Raw genomic sequence first — 21,053 nt, forward strand, 5'->3', positions numbered from 1 at the left:
TGTGTGGTATCAAATTATTCGTAATAAATGCTTTTTCCAAATATAATAATCAGTCACCCTCGTTCCGTTTGAAAAAAAATGAGATATGATTAAAAATACGATTTGGGCATCTTTTAACCGGTCAAGATAAGACACTATAAACATTACACGATATCAAATCCATTTTTCCAGGCTCCTTGATTAAAAATTAGTGTTTTTAACACAGCCATGGTACTCTGGATCGAATTTTAAAATACAATTTTGTTTAAAGCGAAAATGTAAAATGTTGACATATGATACGTCATTCTATTCAGAGTGTCATTTTCTATAGAATGAAGTGAAAAGGGGTGCCATTTAAAAATCAGAATTTGTAGCCATTTCCGCTGAAATAGGAAGTGACCCAAAAAAATTGAATAACACCAAAACACTTTTACTTTTACACTGGACGCGCGTTTCGCTAACCATGTTAGCATCATCAGCAGATGATTAAAAACTAGTTTTTAATCATCTGTGTTTTGGTGTATCGTGGTGGTTTAGTGTTTTATTTTGCTGTGTAACACCAAAGGTTCCAACCCCCAACTGTAATATACTAACATACCAAATCTCGTTCTTTTTTATCTGAAAAAATAAAAAAGTTATAGGGGTGAGCCACTTTTGAGACGCACCCGGTATAGTTAGTATTAATTTTGATTAACGTCATTTCTACTTTTTGCTGTTTTAGTTAAAGAAGCACAAAATTTATAATCACCTTGTCCGTAGCATTAAAAAAAATTAACATATTAAAACAGTAAAATGTATGAAGTTAATAAAAATTAATGATAACTCAAGGAATGAAAACCTAAAAATGTCTTAGCAAAAATGTTTATGCATTTTTCTCAAAAAGTTTTTTCCTCTTGTAAAGACAATCCGGGGACATACTCTAGAAACATACCTTAATTAAAAAACTACACTATTTATTCTGAATGCACAATGAAGTGTTACTATTAATTTAACATTCATTTATCACAATATCGTTAAACACTTTCGTAAACACAATTTAATAGGGGCTTTCATAGTTTTATCGTACGCGGTTGACACGTACCTGGTACAAATTAAACTGATAGACAAAAACTATGTAAGTAAGTCACTGGTAGTAAAATTGACTAGAACACAAAGGCCCGGGCTAAATCGCATTATAAAAGAGCGAAATTATTTATTTAGTTATCGTAACGGGACTTTCGAAAAGTATCAAACCAAGTAACAGGTTTGGTTATACCGGGTGGCAACAAAATTATAGTAAATGTTGGTTTAATAATAAAAGACGAAAATGGTATCAGTACAAAAAGATGTGAGATCTCATGTAAAACCACGTCCTTTATTTTAGTTAGTGTCATAGTGTCTAAATGGAAGTACCTAGTCAACAACTTTGACATAAATTGTTATCTAACCAATTATCTATTAGCATTTAATTAGATTGTAATATTAGTTTTAGCACAAACTAGTTGTCTGTGGTTTTAAGAATGTATGTAGAATGAGTGGGAGGGGGGAGAATTCATATTCCTTGAGTTATAACTCAATATACAGTCTATAACCCATCATACTTGAGGATTTTCCTGTTGTAGGGGGGACAGAGTATCTTCCTCGGAAAGCAGATGTTTTTCCTCCGAGGGTATACACCCACGGTTGGGGTATGGCCCTCCGTGCCCTTCAGTCGATGAGTTTGTTCAAGAAAAGAGCTAGTGCGGCCTGTAAATATTTCAGCAGTGCCATCGACGATATTAATCACACTATTTTTGAATACTCGGTCTGGGAACCAAGTAGATTAAAAATCAAAAGGATTTTTGAGGTACCCTTTAAAAAATAAAACTTAATACACTCTATTGCGGAGGACGAAAATATACGGGGTGGCCCATCGAAAACGTTCCGCAAGGCATAACGGCCAGAGTATTTTTTTTTCAAAAAATCCAAAAATACGTCAATTTTGTTTGTAGGGGGACAACTTTTGCCCCAAAAATGATTGCAAAATCTTCAACCCTCTGAGCGGGGGTGTCATTCCCCAATTTTTTTCAAATAGGAAGGGGGGTCAAGTGGTACCGCAATGAAAAGGGCTTTCTATTATCTATACTTTCCCGCTTCGTTTTTGAAAATCGGTCGAGTCATTGAGAAAATATGAAGGATTGAAATTTGAAAAGTTTATTTAAAAATTTATCAGAGTAAATGATAAAGATAAATTCCTTCGACCAATTTGCGGTTTTTTCTTATTATTTCTAGATGTTTTCGCATTTTCTCACTTACCACAAGGTTGAACGATCCAGTGCGGTAGTTGCTAGATAGCTGTTCTGTGACTTGCGCGTTGAAGTTCTTCTCAATATCGTTAAATTTTTAACAATTATGACCTATACCATAACCTAACCTAACCTAACTAACTTGCAGAAAAAGTGGAAATAATCGAACTTTATTTTAAAAATAAACTTTATTTTACTTTATTTTAAAAGGTCTTCGTTGAGTTCTTGTACCAACTGAATTTTGTACGGCTGGAACTTTTTTTAATATCCTTTGGATGTTTGTACGATTCACGCTGGTCTCATTGGCTAATTTTCTTGTACTCAGCATACTTGGCAACTTGGCCTAATACGAATACCTCCATAGCTTCATTTACTACAGGATTTTCCCTCTGCCTCTTTTTATTCATAACGGAACCAGTTTCGCGAAATTTTGCTACTAACTCGCGAACAATTTTGCCATTAAGGTGTTTGTTAGGATGGCGTTCATTGAATATCTGCGCAACCCGATTGCCACATTCATTATTTTTAAAATAAAGTTCGATTATTTCTATTTTTTCTGCAAGTGGGTACACCATAATTGCTAAAAAGTTTAACGGTATTGAACAGCTATCTAGCAACTACCGCACCTGATCGTTCGAGCCTTTGTGGCAAGTGAAAAAATGCGAAAACATCTAGAAATAATAACAAAAAACAGCAAATTGGTTGAAGGAATTTATCCTCATCATTTACTCTGATAAATGTTTAAATAAACTTTTCAAATTTCAATCCTTCATATTTTCTCAATGACTCGACCGATTTTCAAAAACGAAGCGGGAAAGTATAGATAATAGAAAGCCCTTTTCATTGCGGTACCACTTGACCCCCCTTCCATTTGAAAAAAAATTGGGGGATGACACCCCCGCTCAGAGGGTTGAAGATTTTGCAATCATTTTTGGGGCAAAAGTTGTCCCCCTCACAAACAAAATTGACGTGTTTTTGAATTTTCTGAAAAAAAAATTACCCTGGCCGTTATGCCTTGCGGAACGTTTTCGATGGGCCACCCTGTATGGGAAGCTTTCGCGGCGTTTATATCACAAATTCTACGACAGAAAGAGCTTGATCAACGAAAGGCTGAAGAATGACCAAAGACCAAAGCCTAATGTAGAGAGGGACCTCTGCGCCAAAGTAATGCGTGAGCAGTTCCAGCGCAGTTTGTGAAGTAAAGAGGGTGGATTTTTTTAGTCGGTAGGAATCCGGCATACCTCGGTCGAGGAGTTTGTCTGGACGAGGCTCAACAGGTAGGTGGTGTCTTTCCCCTAGCTCCTGGCTGAAAGACCGTGATGGTCGCCCCTTTTGGGATGTTTTCTCCCTTTATTTCAACCAGCTCCGGTCCTTGCCAATTCTTAAGCTAAGTTGCCGTTTCCATCAACCAATCCGCCGATTCTTGAGATACACAATCTATGGGAAACATGCCCACCCGAAAGTGTATCCCCGCAAAATGCAGCTGACCCACCCGTTTAATAGAGGTAGGCCAAAAAAATACATTTTTACAAATATGTAGGTAAATACAGCTTGTTTTTTATATACCCATTAGTTTTTTTGTTCAGTAGTCTATATCTGCAAATGGTTCCATCATGTCTCAAACGTATCGGTCCTTGAAAAAGCTAACTATTTTGAAGTCATGATTACAAAGTTCCGCTTAAGATGGGCTGGTCACGTATGCAGAATGCAAGGAAACCGCATACCAAAATCTCTGCTTTACGGTGAGCTTGTAGACGGTAAGAGGAAGCCGGGTGGACAACTCAAAAGGTACAAGGATATTTTCCACGAAAACTTAAAGGGGATTAACAAGCAGAATGAGTGGGAAGAAGCAGCTCAAAATAGAACGGAATGGAGAAGAATTGTAAACTCAGTTAACAACGACAACCAAAAAATAAAGAGGCAACACAGCAATGAGATTTTTGAATGTCCGGAGTGCGGTAGACAGATAACATCACGTATCGGGCTTTTCAGTTCAGAAAAGCTCATGAAAGAAAACGCCTTGCGTGACCATCTTCTAATGTGTGTCAAATACTCGTCAGCGAGTAATGGCAGTATGTATATGTATGTATCTGCAAATGATTTTGTGTCACCCGGTATTTTTAAATATTTTTCAATGTTAACCTTAATTGGAAAACATTTTTTTAAAGATACGTCAAACTAGATGATATTTATTTTATTAAATGTGTAGCCTTGGGCTAGAAACCAATAATATAATTTCTTTTTTGGCGATGAATGAACCATGATCAATAAAAAAAGTCTTACTTTCTCTGGTCTGCTATATGTATATATTAGACTATAGACAGATATATTTAAGGATAGATATATTTACAAATTAAAAAAAGGACAAAGTAATAAAATTTTATAAATAGAAATATGTATGTGAAGTGTGGTTGGATTTCTCGTATATTAAATCGCACAGAGTGGTTTTTAAAATCAATATTAACGTGCTAACTACTCTTGAATCCTTTAATTGTTGGCACATACTTATAGGTATTTTTATTGCTAGGAAATTCCATAACAAATGGAAACAATGTCTTTTCTAGGTCTTATTTGTTAATTTTTATTACTTTTTTCTACAAATAAATTTTATAGATACATAGCAGTTTGTTTAAAGGGCAGCAATTTTTTGTAACTTTATTTATATCTACAGGGTGGCGCACCTCATTCGCCTCGGTTGGTTATACGAAATCGAAAAGATGTAGAAAAAATATACAAGGTGGTCCGAACTGTATTCCGGAAACTTCGGCAGAGTATTCTGCAGATAAAAATATGTAAAAAAGTTCGTATAAATGTATGTCCTAAAATGCTTAGTTTCGAAGATACAGGGTGTAGAAGTTTCATTTTTATTTCGATTTTTTCCAAATAATTTCTGAAGTAACATCAATATTTGGATGAAAATTGGTGGCTGGGAGTTTTTTGACATGAGAGATTTGATTCTATTGTCAATATGGCTCCTACTTGTACGGGGCGCCACCTACATATTTTTTTACCGGTTTAAAAACTAATAACTTTTCTTCCGTACCTGTATAAAATTACTGAGTAAAAAAATATACATCTACAACGTCTTCTACGCAAAAAACGTCTCTTGGCAAAAGTCGCTACAAGTAATGGTTCTCGAGATATTTGGAATCGAAATTATCAATACCTGTCAACATGACATAAATTAAACATGTTGACTAAATAGTTATTAGACTCAAATCATAAATTTTAAATGTGTTTGTGCCAAAAGTTCAACAAAAATGTTTTATCGTCATTTTTTTGCAGAAAAAATATGATTAATTTAAAAAAATAAAAATTTCCCAAATTTATTATTTCAGTCAAATAACTATCTCTACTCAACCTGTTTATTTTTTGTCAATAATGACATGTATTTACTATTTCCATTCTAAATATCTTGAGAACGGTTGCTCGTAGCGATTTTTACCGAGACATTTTTTTACGTAAAAAGTCACGGAAATGTATATTTTTTCACTCAGTAGCTTTATACAGGTACGGACGAAAAGTTATTACTCTTCAAAACAATTAAAACGCATGTAGGTGGTGAACCCAACAAATAGGAGTCATATTGACAGTAAAATCAAATTTCTCATGTCAAAAAACTCCCAGTCACCAATTTTCATCTAAATATTGACGTTACTTCAGAAATTATTTGGTAAAAATCGAAATAAAAATGAAACTTCTACACCCTGTATCTCCGAAACTAAGTAATTTAGGACATATATTTATACGAACTTTTTTACTTATTTTTATCTGCAGAATATGCTGCCGAAGTTTCCGGAATACAGTTCGGATCACTTTGTATATTTTATGGATATACCTATGTAGGAAGGTAATGTGCATAATTTAAAATTATTTTGAAATGTACAAGGTATGTCAGAACTAAGATCCACACCAAATTTATATTTTTTCTTATGGAACACACCCGGTATTTTTTTCATTTTTGGTTGCGTTGTTTGTTAATCAACGTACGCACTAGTATCGTTGATTGAAAAAATAGGAAGATGTGCAACCTTATGGGCAATTTCGTTGTACAAAACCTGTCCGAGATGTAGCTGGCGTTACCGTTAGCCTGTCCGAGAATTCCGAGATTTAGTTTAGCTCTGCAACGCTGCGCGCTGATAGTCGTTTACAGCGCAGCAGATAAAGAATACTCTACTTTCAGTCGACAGAGTAAAATGTTGCCGGAGACAATCTTGCCAAAACTACTGATTAATCCGTACATTTACGGATTTTGGGTACAGTACGTTTATAATACGAATTTTCTATCATTAAACAATTTAATATAATATTATATGATTAAACAAAGAACGGCGTCAGAATTGGCTTGGAAATGAAGATCATTATTATTTCCTATGTAAAATATTATGGTAAATGTCAATAAAATCGTCATCTCCAAGGCAACTAAACGACTTTTTTCGATCATACGTCTTATTCAGTACCTATAAAAGAATTTTTATTTTTGTTGTTTATTCTATGTTTAACACGAATAAATGTTACATACATAAATGCGGATTTTTCAATCAAAGATATTTTCTTCAACGTATTACAGATATTACACATGTTAATATGGCAACACTGACGCTTTCAGAGTGATACCGTTTTCGATATGCCTTCTCCGACCGAATTATAGAAAATAAGTGTTTTATGCGTTGACCGTAGAAAGATTGGTGTCACCACCGTACAGCACTTGAGACGTAAGGTGAAATCAAATCAGCCTTGTCACGAATTGGCCCATTAGGTTGCATATCTTCCCAATTCTTTCAATCAACGCTAGACACTAGTATTTTCATGAATGTTTTTATCAGTTCCGTGCAAACAGAACGAATTACCACGAAAGATGCAATTTCAAATTTATATTTGTATTTGTTTAATTGTAAAATAGTAAAGGATTATTTTGCCAATGTTTATAAATAATCAAGACATTTATTTATAGAAAAATATAATAAAATAATCGTAAAATTTGCAAATAAAACCTATTAAAAATATTGTTTCTATTTACTACGGAATTCCCTGACGATTTAAATATATACACAAACAATTAACGGATTAGAGAATAATTATAGCACGTTGAAATGTATTAAAAAACCGCTAGAGGTAATTCACAATATTTATTACATAATACACAATAGTTAATTTAGAAAATATATTTCAATAAGATTTTACGAAACCTATTGAAGCCTCCTGAGCTGAGAGAATCTATTTAAATATAAAAAAAATTCTAGGAAATATAACCACAGAAAAAAAAACACTTAAAAATATGTTTTAAAAGCCAAAAAAAACAAAAACCAAAAAAATTGTATAATAAAACTATGAAAATCTAAAAACATCAATGATTTTACAGATATAATCGATACCAAATAAACTCTTAGTTACGTCATCGAGAGTGCGATTATTAAATTCATTGTTGCCAACTATGGATATATCTGGTCGAACTGGAATTAATTTTTTTCGGTAGCAATTGAGGTGGTAACTCTGCTGTAAAAAATATCGAGTTGCCACGTTTATTTATTTATTTTCTAGCATTTTAATTCGTTTTGACACTTTAGTTTTGTTAAACAACTTAACTTACAAGTTTTCGGTTTAAGTGAATTGTGCTATAATACTTTAAGCTTAATTTTTTTTACTCGCAGATCTTGCAGTCTTGTCCTTTGCAGGATTGTCCTTTCTTGTAGGATTGTCCTTTTTAGAACCGCTCGTAGTGCAAAGTGTACAAGATGCTGAAGCAGTTTAACAGCCGTTGCAAAAAACTCATCGTAACTTTATAAGAATATTTTTGAAAAAATGTCGACATATTCAACAGGGACGTGCATATGGGTTATCACTGGAATATTTTTCTGAAAAGACAAGTACGCTACTGACGTTTTTTTCTCTTGTTAGCGAAATAGTGTAAGCAGTTTAATGCCGATTAAAGGTTGTCTCTTCATATTTTATCGATTTCGGCCTCCTTGTTGGGATAAACGCAATTTTATTAATTTGCCTTGATCCAAAATCTAATAGCAACTTTTAAAAAATTTTAATATCATTAACTTGCGAAAGTTTTAAATAAGTACTCATTGATTCCTCATCAAAAAAATTGGCGCCGGGAGGCACGTATAGCCGCCCATACTAAAATATGTTAATAATCAATTATCTCAAAAACTGCGACTTTGACTGATTTCGATGTTATTAGGTACAAATTTTGTTGCAAATATTATTCCTAATCTTAAATTGAAAACCGCGTTTCGCTAGCTACTGTAATTTTGGAGTTACGATTTTTTAAAATTTTTAACCCCTTCCCATACCCCCTTACCAATCCCCTCACCCCCACCAAAAACTAATGGCCAGATTCTCGGGTGCCACAGTATTTTTGTGCCAAATTTGGTTAAAATCGGTTTAGCTTTTAAATATTTAATAATAAATTAGGTAAAATATATACTTTATTAATTTTATTTTTATTTTAATTTTACTAATTGTGATTAATACAATTGCGTTTATCATATCAAGGAGGCCGAATTTGACAAAATATCAAGGGATAATTTTTAACGCTGTACTTAAACTGCCGTTAAACGGTAGCCTACTGAAATGCCGTTAATAGATATGACGTCGTTGATGTGACGCACTTGACGGCTTTTTAATGCTTTGGTTAAAATGCCGTCGAACGGTCGCGTACTAAAAAGCCTTTAATCAATTTGTGTTCCGTTTTCCGTTGCCCTTTTGGTATGTTTTTTTCGTCGCGTTTGCACTATTATTGTAGTAACAATTTGTGCTAAGTGCTATAAGTTGATTTTAATTAAGGTGTACATCTGGATATTATTGGTTCAGGATGGAGTAAGTGTTTCAGTTAGTTTTCTGATTGTTAATTTATCTATAAACATTTTTAGGTTAGTTAGGTACCTAATTATTTTTCATGACTGAAATTAGCATGGTGAAAATTGGGGATAGGTTCAGCTCATTCGCTGACGCAAAGAAAGCGATTGAGGAACTTGGTGAAAACACGTACACAACATTTTGGAAACGAGATGCCCGTACGATTGCAAGCAGTAAAATTGTGAGACCAATAGAAAGCTCTTTGATTTATTATCAACTTCTATATGCATGTAATCCCGGTGGAAAGAAGTTTAAGGGCAGTGGGAAAAAAATTCGACAGTCTTGGACATTTAAAGAAGATTGCCCAGAACATGTAAGATTCAAAGCATCGTCTGATGGAAAAGCACTCGAGGCAACATCGGTTCAAATGAAGCACAATCATGTCACTTCGAAGGTAAGTTTACAGATTAGTTGACATATAGTATGCTTTTAGAATTCTTGCTTGAACAGTATTTTATTCATAAAAGATATATTTTGTAGGTTCTACATGCACATAACCTTAGCCAAAGAAAACTTTCCAGTAACATGAAGGAAAGCGTCAAGGATTATTTGAATATGAAGGCCAATAGAAAAATGATACAGCAAAAAGTTCAAGAAAGTACTGGTAAAATTGTTACTTTACAAGATTTAAGAAATATGAAGATATCCGATCAATCAAGAAAAGAAAACTTAGATGGCTGCTTAAATATACTTAAAGCTAAATACGGTAAACTAAAATATTCTATTATTGTCTTATTAGTCCCAATAACTACTCTGTTTTCAGGTGCCAATGTAGCTGTTTTGCGAGACGAAGACCTAACCGACCTAATTTCAGAGGACTTTTCATTCAAAGTCCAACCATGAAAAGTACAATGAAGGCTTTTCCAGAATTTCTTGCAGTAGATGCTACATATAAATTATGATGATGCAGTTGTATTTGAAAGTAAAAATCAGTCTTCTGTGGAACACTCTGAGGTTTGTGACGAGACGGACCTTCAAGACAGAAACAACATGAGTGAAGCGCTCATATTAGATAATGGAAGTACATCAACTGTTGGTCAGTCACCTGTGGAAGCACCTGAGTTTTGTAACGAGCTGGTTATAGAGGAGGAAATAACACGACATGAAGCGCATCAACATATTAGTGATTCAGTTTTAAATGACGTCAACAACCAGTCCCATCAAATAGTTGAAGTCAATGATTTCGCTTTGACAACAATTAAGATGCCTGTTTCAAGAAAAAAACGAGGACGTCCAAAAGGACAGGACTTAACAGTCATAGGACTACCAAAGACACAGAAAAGATGTATGTACTGTAGCATTTGCTAAACAATCCTATCATGAAAAACAAAATGTAATCCTGAATTGCTTCGTTAAGGATCGTAACATCGTTAGAGACATCACAAATGGGTAATTTCATGGTGTAACTGTAGACCTTAAAATGCTCCCCGAAGAAATATCACATGCCGTTATTGATGACGCTGTTGATATCCACATAATAAGGTATGTCTAGCGATACCTAATAATTACCAAATTAATAACTAATAATGTAAATTACGATTTTTAGAAGTTTTTGCACCAAGAAAGCCTTTGAAAAAATAATCAATCTAGTTGAGCAGAAACGACTTCAACAAAGTTGGTTTTGTTCTGTGTGCAGTGAAGACACGCAGAAAAATCATATGTCACTTTGTTGCAGTAGATGCCTTCTATGGAGACATATCCGTTGTGCAGGATTGACTAAGCGACCTAAATCAAAACTGTGGTTTTACAGAGAATGCTATCTATAGCATTATTATTTTTAAGTTGACGTAGTATTATTTTTAAGTTGTCAGTTTATAATTTGCAATAAAAACCTGAAAACCAATGCCATATATTACATTTTATCGCAAATACATTTTCAAACCTACAACGGCAACATATACGTCTACCTACATATACACCGTTCCAAGTTAATTTTATTCAGAATAAGCCATGACGGATTTTGGACAACATTACATTACAAATTATTAAGTATTAATCAGTAACCTACTCTGCATTAACGATTAACGGCATTTTAGTACGCGACCGTTCGACGGCATTTTAACCAAAACATCAAAAAGCCGTCAAGTGCGTCACATCAACGACGTCATACCTATTAACGGCATTTCAGTAGGCTACCGTTTAACGGCAGTTTAAGTACAGCCAATTTTTAATTGGCATTAAACGGCCTACACTATTTTGATATCAAAAGAAAAAAAGTCAGTGGCGCACATGTTTTTTTTTTGAAAATATTCCAGTGATAACCCATACGCACGTCCCTGGTGAATATGTCGACACTTTTTAGCATTAAAATATGTAGCACTTACAGTAACTTTTACCCTCAAAATTTCATTCGAATCACTAAAAGTACTTGGAAGAAAATTATAATAAATCAAAAGATTATTAAGACTTTAACACCCTGTAGCTACGAAACAAAGGAGAATTGGACCTATGTTGATATGAAAAATAAATCTTATTTTTACGTGAGGAATCTCCCCGCGAGATATGGCACATGTATTTTGAAACTCCCTGTATAAAAATAAATTCCAACCTTCTTACAACTAACTGACAGGAAGCGTCATAGAAAAGTACGGGCGAAGTAAATGGCGTCTAGGGCTTGCCCTCGCCAAAATTATCATCGATTTTCATACCCCAGCCCTCTTCGACGTCACAAATACTAGATTGAGAATAGCAAGTATTCAAGAAAAACAAGTCCCAAGACTTCTCATGCGAATGGCTAGGTATTACGCTAATGGATCAAAAGAATGGAAAGTTAGCAGAAAATGATGGCGTCATGGGTCATTGCAGAAATGCTAACTATACGGGTAAAAAATCTGGAAGCTACTAATAGTTATTTTTTATACAAGACGATAAAATGGTATTTTACCGTCGACCGAAAAGATTAATTATTTATTATTATTAATAATTTCGGGAGACGATAATGCAATTTTATCGTCGTGTATAAAACATTTTTTTTGCACAGCGAGTTACGTTTTAAAAATATTCAGAAATTATTATTTCAATGAATTTATTACGAGTAGATGGGTAGCATTTGGAAATATGAGCGATATTTTCAAGGATAAAAAGGTGCCCATGAACCTAAAGAAAAAGGCTTACGACAGCTGCATTCTACCTGTGCTTACGTATGGCTTAGAGACTATGGCAATTACTTGAAAAACAGCAGAACAACTACGAGTAGCACAAAGAGCCATGGAAAGAATCATGTTGGGAGTCACCATTAGGGAAAAAATACGGAATACCCACATACGTCAAAAAACAAAATTAATAGATGTCGTTAAAAGAGTGGCAAGTCTGAAGTGGCAATGGATAGGACATGTGGCAAGACCGGATCCAGACCGATGGCCCCAAAAAATAATCCTATGGAGACCTAGGGGAACAACAAGAAGTGTGGGTCGACCAAAAAAGAGATGGGTCGATGACGTCAGGGCAGTGGCGGGAAGACAATGGATAAGATTGGCTAGAGATCGCGAAGCATGGAAAAACCTAGAAGAGGTTATATCCAACACTGGATGGAACCAGGCTGAGAAAGAGAAGAAAGATAGAAAAAAATATTGTGCTGGGTTGGCGTTGGTTTCTATGTAATTTGAGAAATAAATAAAGCTGTCTCTTTAGTTGTCAGTTTGAGTCAATATTTTTTAATTCTCTTTCGCGTCGATTGCTGATTGAATTGGAGCCAGAAATGGCTCAAAACGAAATAACTAAATTACCAACAGATATTCAGGCTGAGGCGACAAACGCTATAATATCCAAACTACACACACCGGAAAATCTAGGGATATCATTTTATTAAAGTTAAAAATATATGTTTTGAATAAACAACCACATATTTGTAGGCCGATTCTTTCTACTTCGATTGAAACGAAGTAGTCACACTAGTTATTTCTAAATTTGGGATATTTGCAGAAGTGTTTGTGCATTTTTTGTCAAATGTTTAAGAAACACCTAGCATCAATTGTTCGAATTTAACCTGTACTGGCTATGATTTTATGATAACTGGCCAGAATTCATTCAAATAACTCTGTTTAGTATTAAACGACATTATGGAGCGTAGACATCTTAACAGAGACGAAATGCTAAGGGCCATGGGTATGCTCGAAGCTGGAATGCGCCAAATCGACGTAGCTAGAGCATTAAATACAACGCAAAGTGTAATATGGCGATTAAGTGCACGCTACCCTGAAAGTGGTGATGTTGCTGAAAGGCACACAGGGTGACATCGCATTACCACCCCTCAGCAAGATCATTTTTTACAATTAAATGCTCGACGCCGATCGACTCTTACAGCGCCAGAGCTTAGTTTAATTCTCCAGGAAACACATAATGTAACCGTTAGTCCTGACACTGTTCGCAATAGATTAAGAGAGGTCAACTTAAGAAGCAGACACCCCTGGAGAGCTCAACCCTAAACGAGAGGAAATCGAGAGGTACGATATTTGTGGGCCCAAGATTATGTTCACTGGTCGAATGAACAATGGGCCAATGTTCTCTTCACGGATGAGTCACGCTTTGGAATTCATCCGGATTCGAGAAGGCTTAGGGTATGGAGAGAACCGGGAAATCTTATTCTTATTTGTCTGGGGAGGAGTCCAGTTAGGCCGAAAAACCGATATCGTTTTTCTTGAAAGGTTTCTAACAGGAATCACATATCGTGATTTAATTCTTGAGCCTGTCGTGTTACCATATGCCAATGATTTTAGGAGAAACTTCATTCTCATGCATGACAATGCACGGCCTCATACAGCCAGAGTGGTAAGTGAGTTTATCAATGCTCATCAATTAAACATCTTACCCTGGCCGGCACAATCTCCTGACCTCAACCCCATCGAGCACGTATGGGACGCGGTCCAAAGAAGAATGTTGAGAATGGGTATGCCTCGTGAAACTCGTAGGGATCTGGTTCAGGCCGTGAATGCAGCGTGGCAGGCTGTACCTCAAGAAGAGATCGACAACCTGATCAGGATCATGGAGAGACGATGTAGGGCTGTAATGAACAGTAGAGAAGGCTATACCCTTTATTAAGTAAAAATGGTTTATTTTTTTTTAATTCACAGTTTAGAATAAAAAAAAAGATGTGTGTATTTTTTTGAGTTCAATAAAAATCAAGGTAAATTTGAAAAAATATAAATAATTTCGTAAATTTCGCATTTTTATTTCCAATACGTCCTGTAAACTATTTGTTTATTTTAATTTTATTATATCAGAAATGCAAATAATAAAATTACTGACGATGGCTGGATAAAATTGTAATATCCCTAGACTTTTCCGGTGTGTTTACTTCCATTTAAATCCCGAATAACTTATGAAAAGGAAAAATTTTCAAAAATGGAAGCAATTAAAAAACGTGCGAGAAGAAATAAATTTTTTAACCTATCCTCGCTGTTAAAGTATCATTTAATCTACCCTTGTGGTTAAAGTAATATTTTTGATGGTTATAAGGCAATTTTAACAGTTGCTATAGAAAAAAATTGTAAATGACACCAGGGAATAATATTTTAGTACTTAAAATACTAGTTACCTTCTCTATTAAATTAATATAGTCCTGTAAATTATTAATATACTCGTACAGTGAATATGCGGGAGCAAATAACTAATTAAATTAAACCTTGGAGGGTTCAATAGCCCAACCATGTAGTGAATGGGAAAACATAACAATTTTCATTTCAAAGTAAAAAACAGTGTGGGATTTAGTAACAATTAATCTTTAGTCACTCTGTATATTACAGTAATTATAATTTAATAAGTATTTTTCAACATTTCGATTAATAAATTACAGGCATGGTGCCCCACTTTACCTTGAAAAAAATATTCTCAGTAACATCTTCAAGGTCAATGAATAATTTAGTATATTTATATTGATAGAAAAATGGAATCCCATCCAAAACGTAGAATGTAAAAAAATGCCAAGTCTGGCAACACAATTATTCCACTATAAAAAGTTGTAATCAAAGTTGTAGTTAGTAATCTCATGTAAAACCAAGTCAGTTTATTTTATTTAGTTCTTTAAGCACCTATTCAACAATTTTGTTATAAATTGTTAGTTGTTGTTATAAATTCAATATTAGTCATCTTTATTTCTGTAATAATTATAATGACTTGGCAATCGCACGGCGCCATAAATATAAAAGAATAATCTACCATCTCGATTACTCAGTAAATCTAAACAGTGCCCTTAAAAATAAAGTTTTTTAATTAGAATAGAATATAATATCGTGCACTTGCCAAGTCATTATAATTCTGCGGCATTGCAAAAGCATAGTTACGAGAATGGACAGAGAACGATGGGTGGCCAAATCTCTAGAATGGTGGAGAAACTCATCAGGGTAGAGACAGATATAGAGTTCTTAGTAGAACGTTTGCCAAAATTCACGGCAAACCTGAAAAGTAAAGACAAAAAGACGCAAGTCAAAGCTATAATGGTCAACTAACAGGGCATTGTAAGCTGAGTAACTGATTATGCATCGAAAGCTAAAGAAAGTGACGAACGAAGCCATGTACAGGGTGGGTCAATTTTAAAGGAAAACACCTTTTTCTATAGGAGATAGACGAAAACTAATATCGGTGTCTGGAGCTCAATTTTTATCAAAAACATGATAGTGACCGCACATCGATATCTGTTACCGTTTCGGAGATACGAGGTGTTTTTCAAAAATGTGCATTTTGAACAAATAGCTGTAACTTTTTTGCTATGGAAAATGTTGTATTTTTGTGAAAATATTTTCAAAGCACCTTTTTACGTAGAATTTACTGGTTTAAGTATAATTTTTTTAAAATTAATAATTTAATTTAAGAGTTATCAACAGAAAAATTTATTTTTTATTTAGAACACCCTGTATATTTTTAATTAGCTGAAAAGAACTTAAAATTACCTTTCCAAAAATATAGCACTCTTGATATTTTGTTATAGTCCCCTTCGAAATACAGAATTTTTAAAAGTTTGGCAATTTTAACTAGTAGGCTTTGGATCCCTTACCTATTGATGATCTGCCCCTAATAGAACTCGAAAATATCTTTTACAACAAAACGAGGCACCGCCTTAGAATTCTGAAGTTATCAGCAAATTTTTCAGCCAATTTCGAGAGTAATTGAATAGCTAATCAAGATCCCAGCCGTTGGCTGTCGACGCCGCCGGACTTAGAGCCTATGGATTTTTATCTTAGCGGAAGAATAAAGGTTCTTGTTTTTAAATTGCCCGTATAATCTAGACAAGAATTAGAAGTACTTAGCGGTTATGCGAGGATATTTTTCACCCCCACTGAGTTAATGAATCCACATGAGAAATGTTCAAAAACGGTCCCGTCTTTCCATAACAGAAGACGATCGATATGTCGAACGCCTGTAGCAAAATCTCATGTCCTAGTTGGCTCTTTATTTTTATTCTTATTAGATATAGTTTAAATATGTTGATGATGTTAAATATAGTTTAAATTGTTATAAAATTCTGCATCTCTTCTTGCAAATATTATTTGCGTTTTAATTCCTGCTCACAGCTAGATTTTTTTGCATTACAGCCGGAGTAAGAGCCGGAGCCGTTCAAAGCCTATACTTATTCAAAGTGGGCGAATTTTTAAAAACTCTATATCTCGAAAAGGAATCGAGCAAAATATCAAGTATACTATTTTTTTGTAAAGGTAATTTTAAATTATTTTCAATAAATTAAAAATATACAGGGTATCCCATATAAAAAAACAAATTTTCTGTTGGTAATTCTTAAATTATTGTTACGGATTCCGTGGGTCCACTATTTAAACTCACGATAAAATACTTAACGAATTTATTTGTCTCACTCTGTACACACAACTTATACCATTTACAACACAATTTATGCAACTACTATTACTCTAACGGTATTTCGTGGTATTATCAAACTTCAGACTTCAGACTATATTCAGACTGGTCAAAGCGCGGGCCTTATATACCCCCTGGCGATGGTTTCTGGAATTTTCTAAAGAATTCTGTAATTTTCTTTTACTTTCTGGCGAATTCGCCAGGTTATGCAACCAGTAATACACTTGACCTTAACATTTTCTTTTACTTTCTGGCGAATTCGCCAGTTATTCAACCAGTAATACACCTTGACCTTAACATTATTAATTTAAAAAAAAATTACTTAAATCATTAAATTTTACGTAAAAAGTGCTTTGAAAATGTTTTCACAAAAATACAAAATTTTCCATAGCAAAAAAGTTACAGCGATTTGTTAAAAATGCACATTTTTGAAAAACACCCCGTAACTCCGAAACGGTAATAGATATCGATATGCGGTTTTCACCATCATGTTTTTGATAAAAATTGAGCTCCAGACACCGATATTAGTTTTCGTCTATCTCCTACAGAAAAGGGTGTTTCCCTTTAAAAGCGTCCAATTTGACCCACCCTGTACAGGTTCGGTCAATCTGAAGAAGACACGACAGAACACATTTTATGTCGGTGCGACAGCCTGGAAAATGTGCGGTTCTTGGTAAAAAGCAATGATAGACCATCGATAGAGAGCTACATGGAGGGTTCAATCTCCAAGTTGCTGGACTTTTTGAAAAGAATAGCTAATGATGAGAAAAGAACCATAATAGATCTGAAAAGGTCGCAGTGGATCAGGCCGATAGCCACCTCAAAGAATCTATCTATCTCTGTGATATGATGTAAAAAACTCGATTACTATTAAAGTAAATTAAATAAATATGACTTTTAATTCTTAACGATTAAATAAATATTAAACATTCGACAAACAAAAAATTACTGAATGACTTGCAACTAAAAACAAACATTTCTCCGATATAATATAATAAACTCATTAACATAACATTAGTACACACCGGAACAATTACAAAAATCATCCACGCGAAACTTAAACAAAAATGAATCGTTCGTAAATAAATAAACAACATAAAGGTCGAACTGGGACCATCAAATAGTTCTATTGACACTGATTCCGATTCGATGCGTATCGAATCTAAATTATTCTAAACGCGTCTTTATTTCAATAATAATAACTTATTTTAATAATAATAATTTATGATTAGAATTAAAATCACATAGCGGATCAAGGTTAGGTCACGTTTACCTTGCTCGAAAAAAAAATTAAAAATTAAGTTCGGATTACAGGAATTGGTGTAGTTTACTGTGTAATTACATTAAATGATATTTTTATGTAAAGCTAGATAAATAATACTATACGATAAACGTATAGATTGTAGGACTTGTGAAGGTGCGTACAGTACATACATACTTATATTACTCGCTGACGAGTATTCGACACGCATCAGAAGATGGTCACGCAACGCGTTTTCTTTCATGAGCTTTTCTGTGACTGAAAAGCCCGATACGTGATGTTTTCTGCCTACCGCACTCCGGACATTCAAAAATCTCATTGCTTCGTTGCCTCTTTACTTTTTGGTTGTCGCTTTTATCTGAGCTTACAATTCTTCTCCATTCCGTTCTATTGTGAGCTGCTTCTTCCCACTCATTCTGCATGTTAATCCCGTTTAAATTTTCGTGGAAAATATCCTTGTACCTTTTTAGTGGTCGACCCGGCCTCCTCTTACCGTCTACAAGCTCAGCGTAAAGCAAAGATTTTGGTATGCGGTTTTCTTGCATTCTGCATACGTGACCAACCCATCTTAAGCGGGATTTTCTAATCATGACTTCAATACTCTCGTAGTTAGTTTTTTCAAGGATCGATACGTTTGAGACATGATGGAACCATTTGATTCTTAAGAGTTGTCTAAGATGTATCTCTGTTGCAACTTGTTTAATGCGTTCATGTATCGGCGGTACGACACCCAGGTTTCGCTTCCATATAACATGGTGGGAATTATTATTGCTCGGTACACTGCAAGTTTCGTTTTTGTGCTCAAATCATGATTATAGAAAACTCTTGTTATCGACGCCTATGATCCTTATGATAGGCAGTCATTTTCACGCCGTGCCTGCACCCCGTGTCCGCTGATGTTTGCGATTAGCGGAGTAGTAGGCTTTGGAAACAGTTGAATGTCAGAGTTGTTGATTTCGGGCGAGAGAAGACATTGTTTGTCAAGCTAGTTAGAATTATATTTTAAATATCAATTTCAGTTAAATATATTAATCTCCCGATTACATCAGAAGTGGCGATGAGTTTAATCCAGCGTTCTTAGGCCGTAACGGCGTGTTTCTGACTTACTGACGACTATTGACTTGACTTTGACCTTTGAGACTATCGTTTTGTAAAGGCGTCGCGTCGCGTCGGTTTCGAGGATCTATTCGGTTGTCTCAGATACGGGTACCCGTAGACGTCGGATTTCGGATACCGTCGTCGGATCGGCGAAGCGCGAAAAGAAAACCGGAGGGATCATTCTGCTAGCTCTAGTGCTCGAAGGTAATAGCGAAAAAAAAGCAGTGCTGAAAAGAAGCGTCATATCACCCCTACAAGTTACAGACTCCGGAAGATAACAGGAAAAGGTAGTGAGCCAACACATTATCTGAACAAATCTCTTCTGAAAGGTATTTTAAAAATGGCTAAAAAAAATCGAGATAAATTCTAAGGTAATTACGAGATAAATTCTAAGGTAGTATTTTTATACAGTAAAAATTGTTGCCATGGAGACAGATTTGAGTTTAAAGTAATTGTTCGGATTTTTCGATTTCGGATTTCGGTGATATGAATCGCCTCGTGGTTCAAGAGGTCTCGAAGAGAGGGCGCTACCGTGGTCAGCTGATAAGGGTCGATTTCGCTTGCGAAATGCGAAAGAAGATGGCTGCGAACAGGGGCGGGAATCTTAAATATGCTGATAGAAAGAGCGACTTTAGCGCCATCTAGAACCGTTATCCCAACTAGTTCCCATTAGTATATCCATTGGGCGGTAGATGTCAGAAGGAGCGTATCATAAAGAAAACGACGCCATCGACCGTCATCGAACGACGCCATTACTTTTACTTTGTAAACAACAACTTTCTACTGGAAACAGTTAAAGATTAGTTTTTACGTGTTTTGTGCTTGTGTTGTGCTTATTTTGTATAAGTATCTTTTTCTTAACAATATAATGAGTCCAACAAGTCGTATTCGTCCTTGTAGTGTTCCTGAGTGTAGCGATAAATTATCCAATAGGTAAGTTTTTAAAAACAATATCTATTAAGGTAGCAAAATTATTCAGCGCGATTACCCGATATTTACCTAATTAGTATAGAACCTTAATCAATTTTAGTCATCTTCTTATACTTGGCTAGTTTAAGTGTTTTGTTGTATAAATTGAAATAAAATTATATTGTAAGATGTTTTTTATAACATATAAATAATATATGTTTGGACCTAAGAATATTTAACTACAAACTATTTTTCTAAACTGTTTTATGTCTTATTTCATAATCTAAAAAATTTTTATTTTTAGACACGCAATATTCCATCTAATGTAAAGTTGAGAAATGTTTGGCTAAGCAGAATTCACAATAAGAAATTAACCGCGCTTTGTAAAGAGAAGACAAAGTTAACGATATATAAAGTTTGTAATGTTCATTTCGAGCCACAATGTTTCAGCAATAATAATATCTTATTGAGAAATGCTTTGCCAACATTATATATTCCCGGATATGAAAGAGTGGAAGGAGATTGCTTATATAGAGAACCTTCTGTAACAGGAAGAGAAACTCCACCAAGGTTTATAGGTTAGTTTTTGTTTGAAAAAAATAAATTCTAAATTGAAATTTAAGAAAGAGGTATTAAATTATACCCAATATATTGACTATAATATTATTTCAGAAGCTCTTACTTCCACACCATGTTCTGTCTTATCTAGCCCAGTAGGACATGTAAAAATTCCCCAGAAAACTTATGCCAAGAGAAAACTTTTTGTAACCCAGGATGAAATAGAGGAACCACAGCCCAAGATGCTAAGATTTGAACCAATCAACATACAAAATACTGATGATAATTTGCAAGGTAATTTGATTTATATATAA

The 21,053-nt window shown here is 34.6% G+C and overlaps 2 protein-coding genes across 4 annotated transcripts in view; one reads left to right on the forward strand and one right to left on the reverse strand.

Annotated features, from left to right (window-relative positions):
* LOC115877563 (multidrug resistance-associated protein 4-like) overlaps positions 1-21,053 on the reverse strand; it is an 80,009-nt gene that overhangs the window by 40,337 nt on the left and 18,619 nt on the right. The window contains exon 1 of one of the 3 annotated variants that reach the window (XM_030893805.1): positions 911-1,046. The exons of the other annotated variants lie outside the window; for them this stretch is intronic. The gene's annotated coding sequence lies outside the window, so the exon portion shown is untranslated. Of the gene's footprint in view, positions 1-910; positions 1,047-21,053 lie in introns of those variants that run through there. 3 annotated transcript variants of the gene reach the window in all.
* On the forward strand, positions 9,071-10,088 carry LOC115877564. Its single transcript, XM_030893807.1, has 3 exons — positions 9,071-9,504; positions 9,591-9,816; positions 9,874-10,088. The coding sequence occupies exons 1-3, from the start codon at positions 9,151-9,153 to the stop codon at positions 9,951-9,953; spliced, it is 660 nt and encodes a 219-aa protein (XP_030749667.1). The 5' UTR covers positions 9,071-9,150; the 3' UTR covers positions 9,954-10,088.

This window comes from Sitophilus oryzae, unplaced genomic scaffold, assembly GCF_002938485.1.
Source record: "Sitophilus oryzae breed Bouriz unplaced genomic scaffold, Soryzae_2.0 scaffold_1494_pilon_pilon, whole genome shotgun sequence".
Classification (NCBI taxonomy): Eukaryota; Metazoa; Arthropoda; class Insecta; order Coleoptera; family Curculionidae; genus Sitophilus; species Sitophilus oryzae.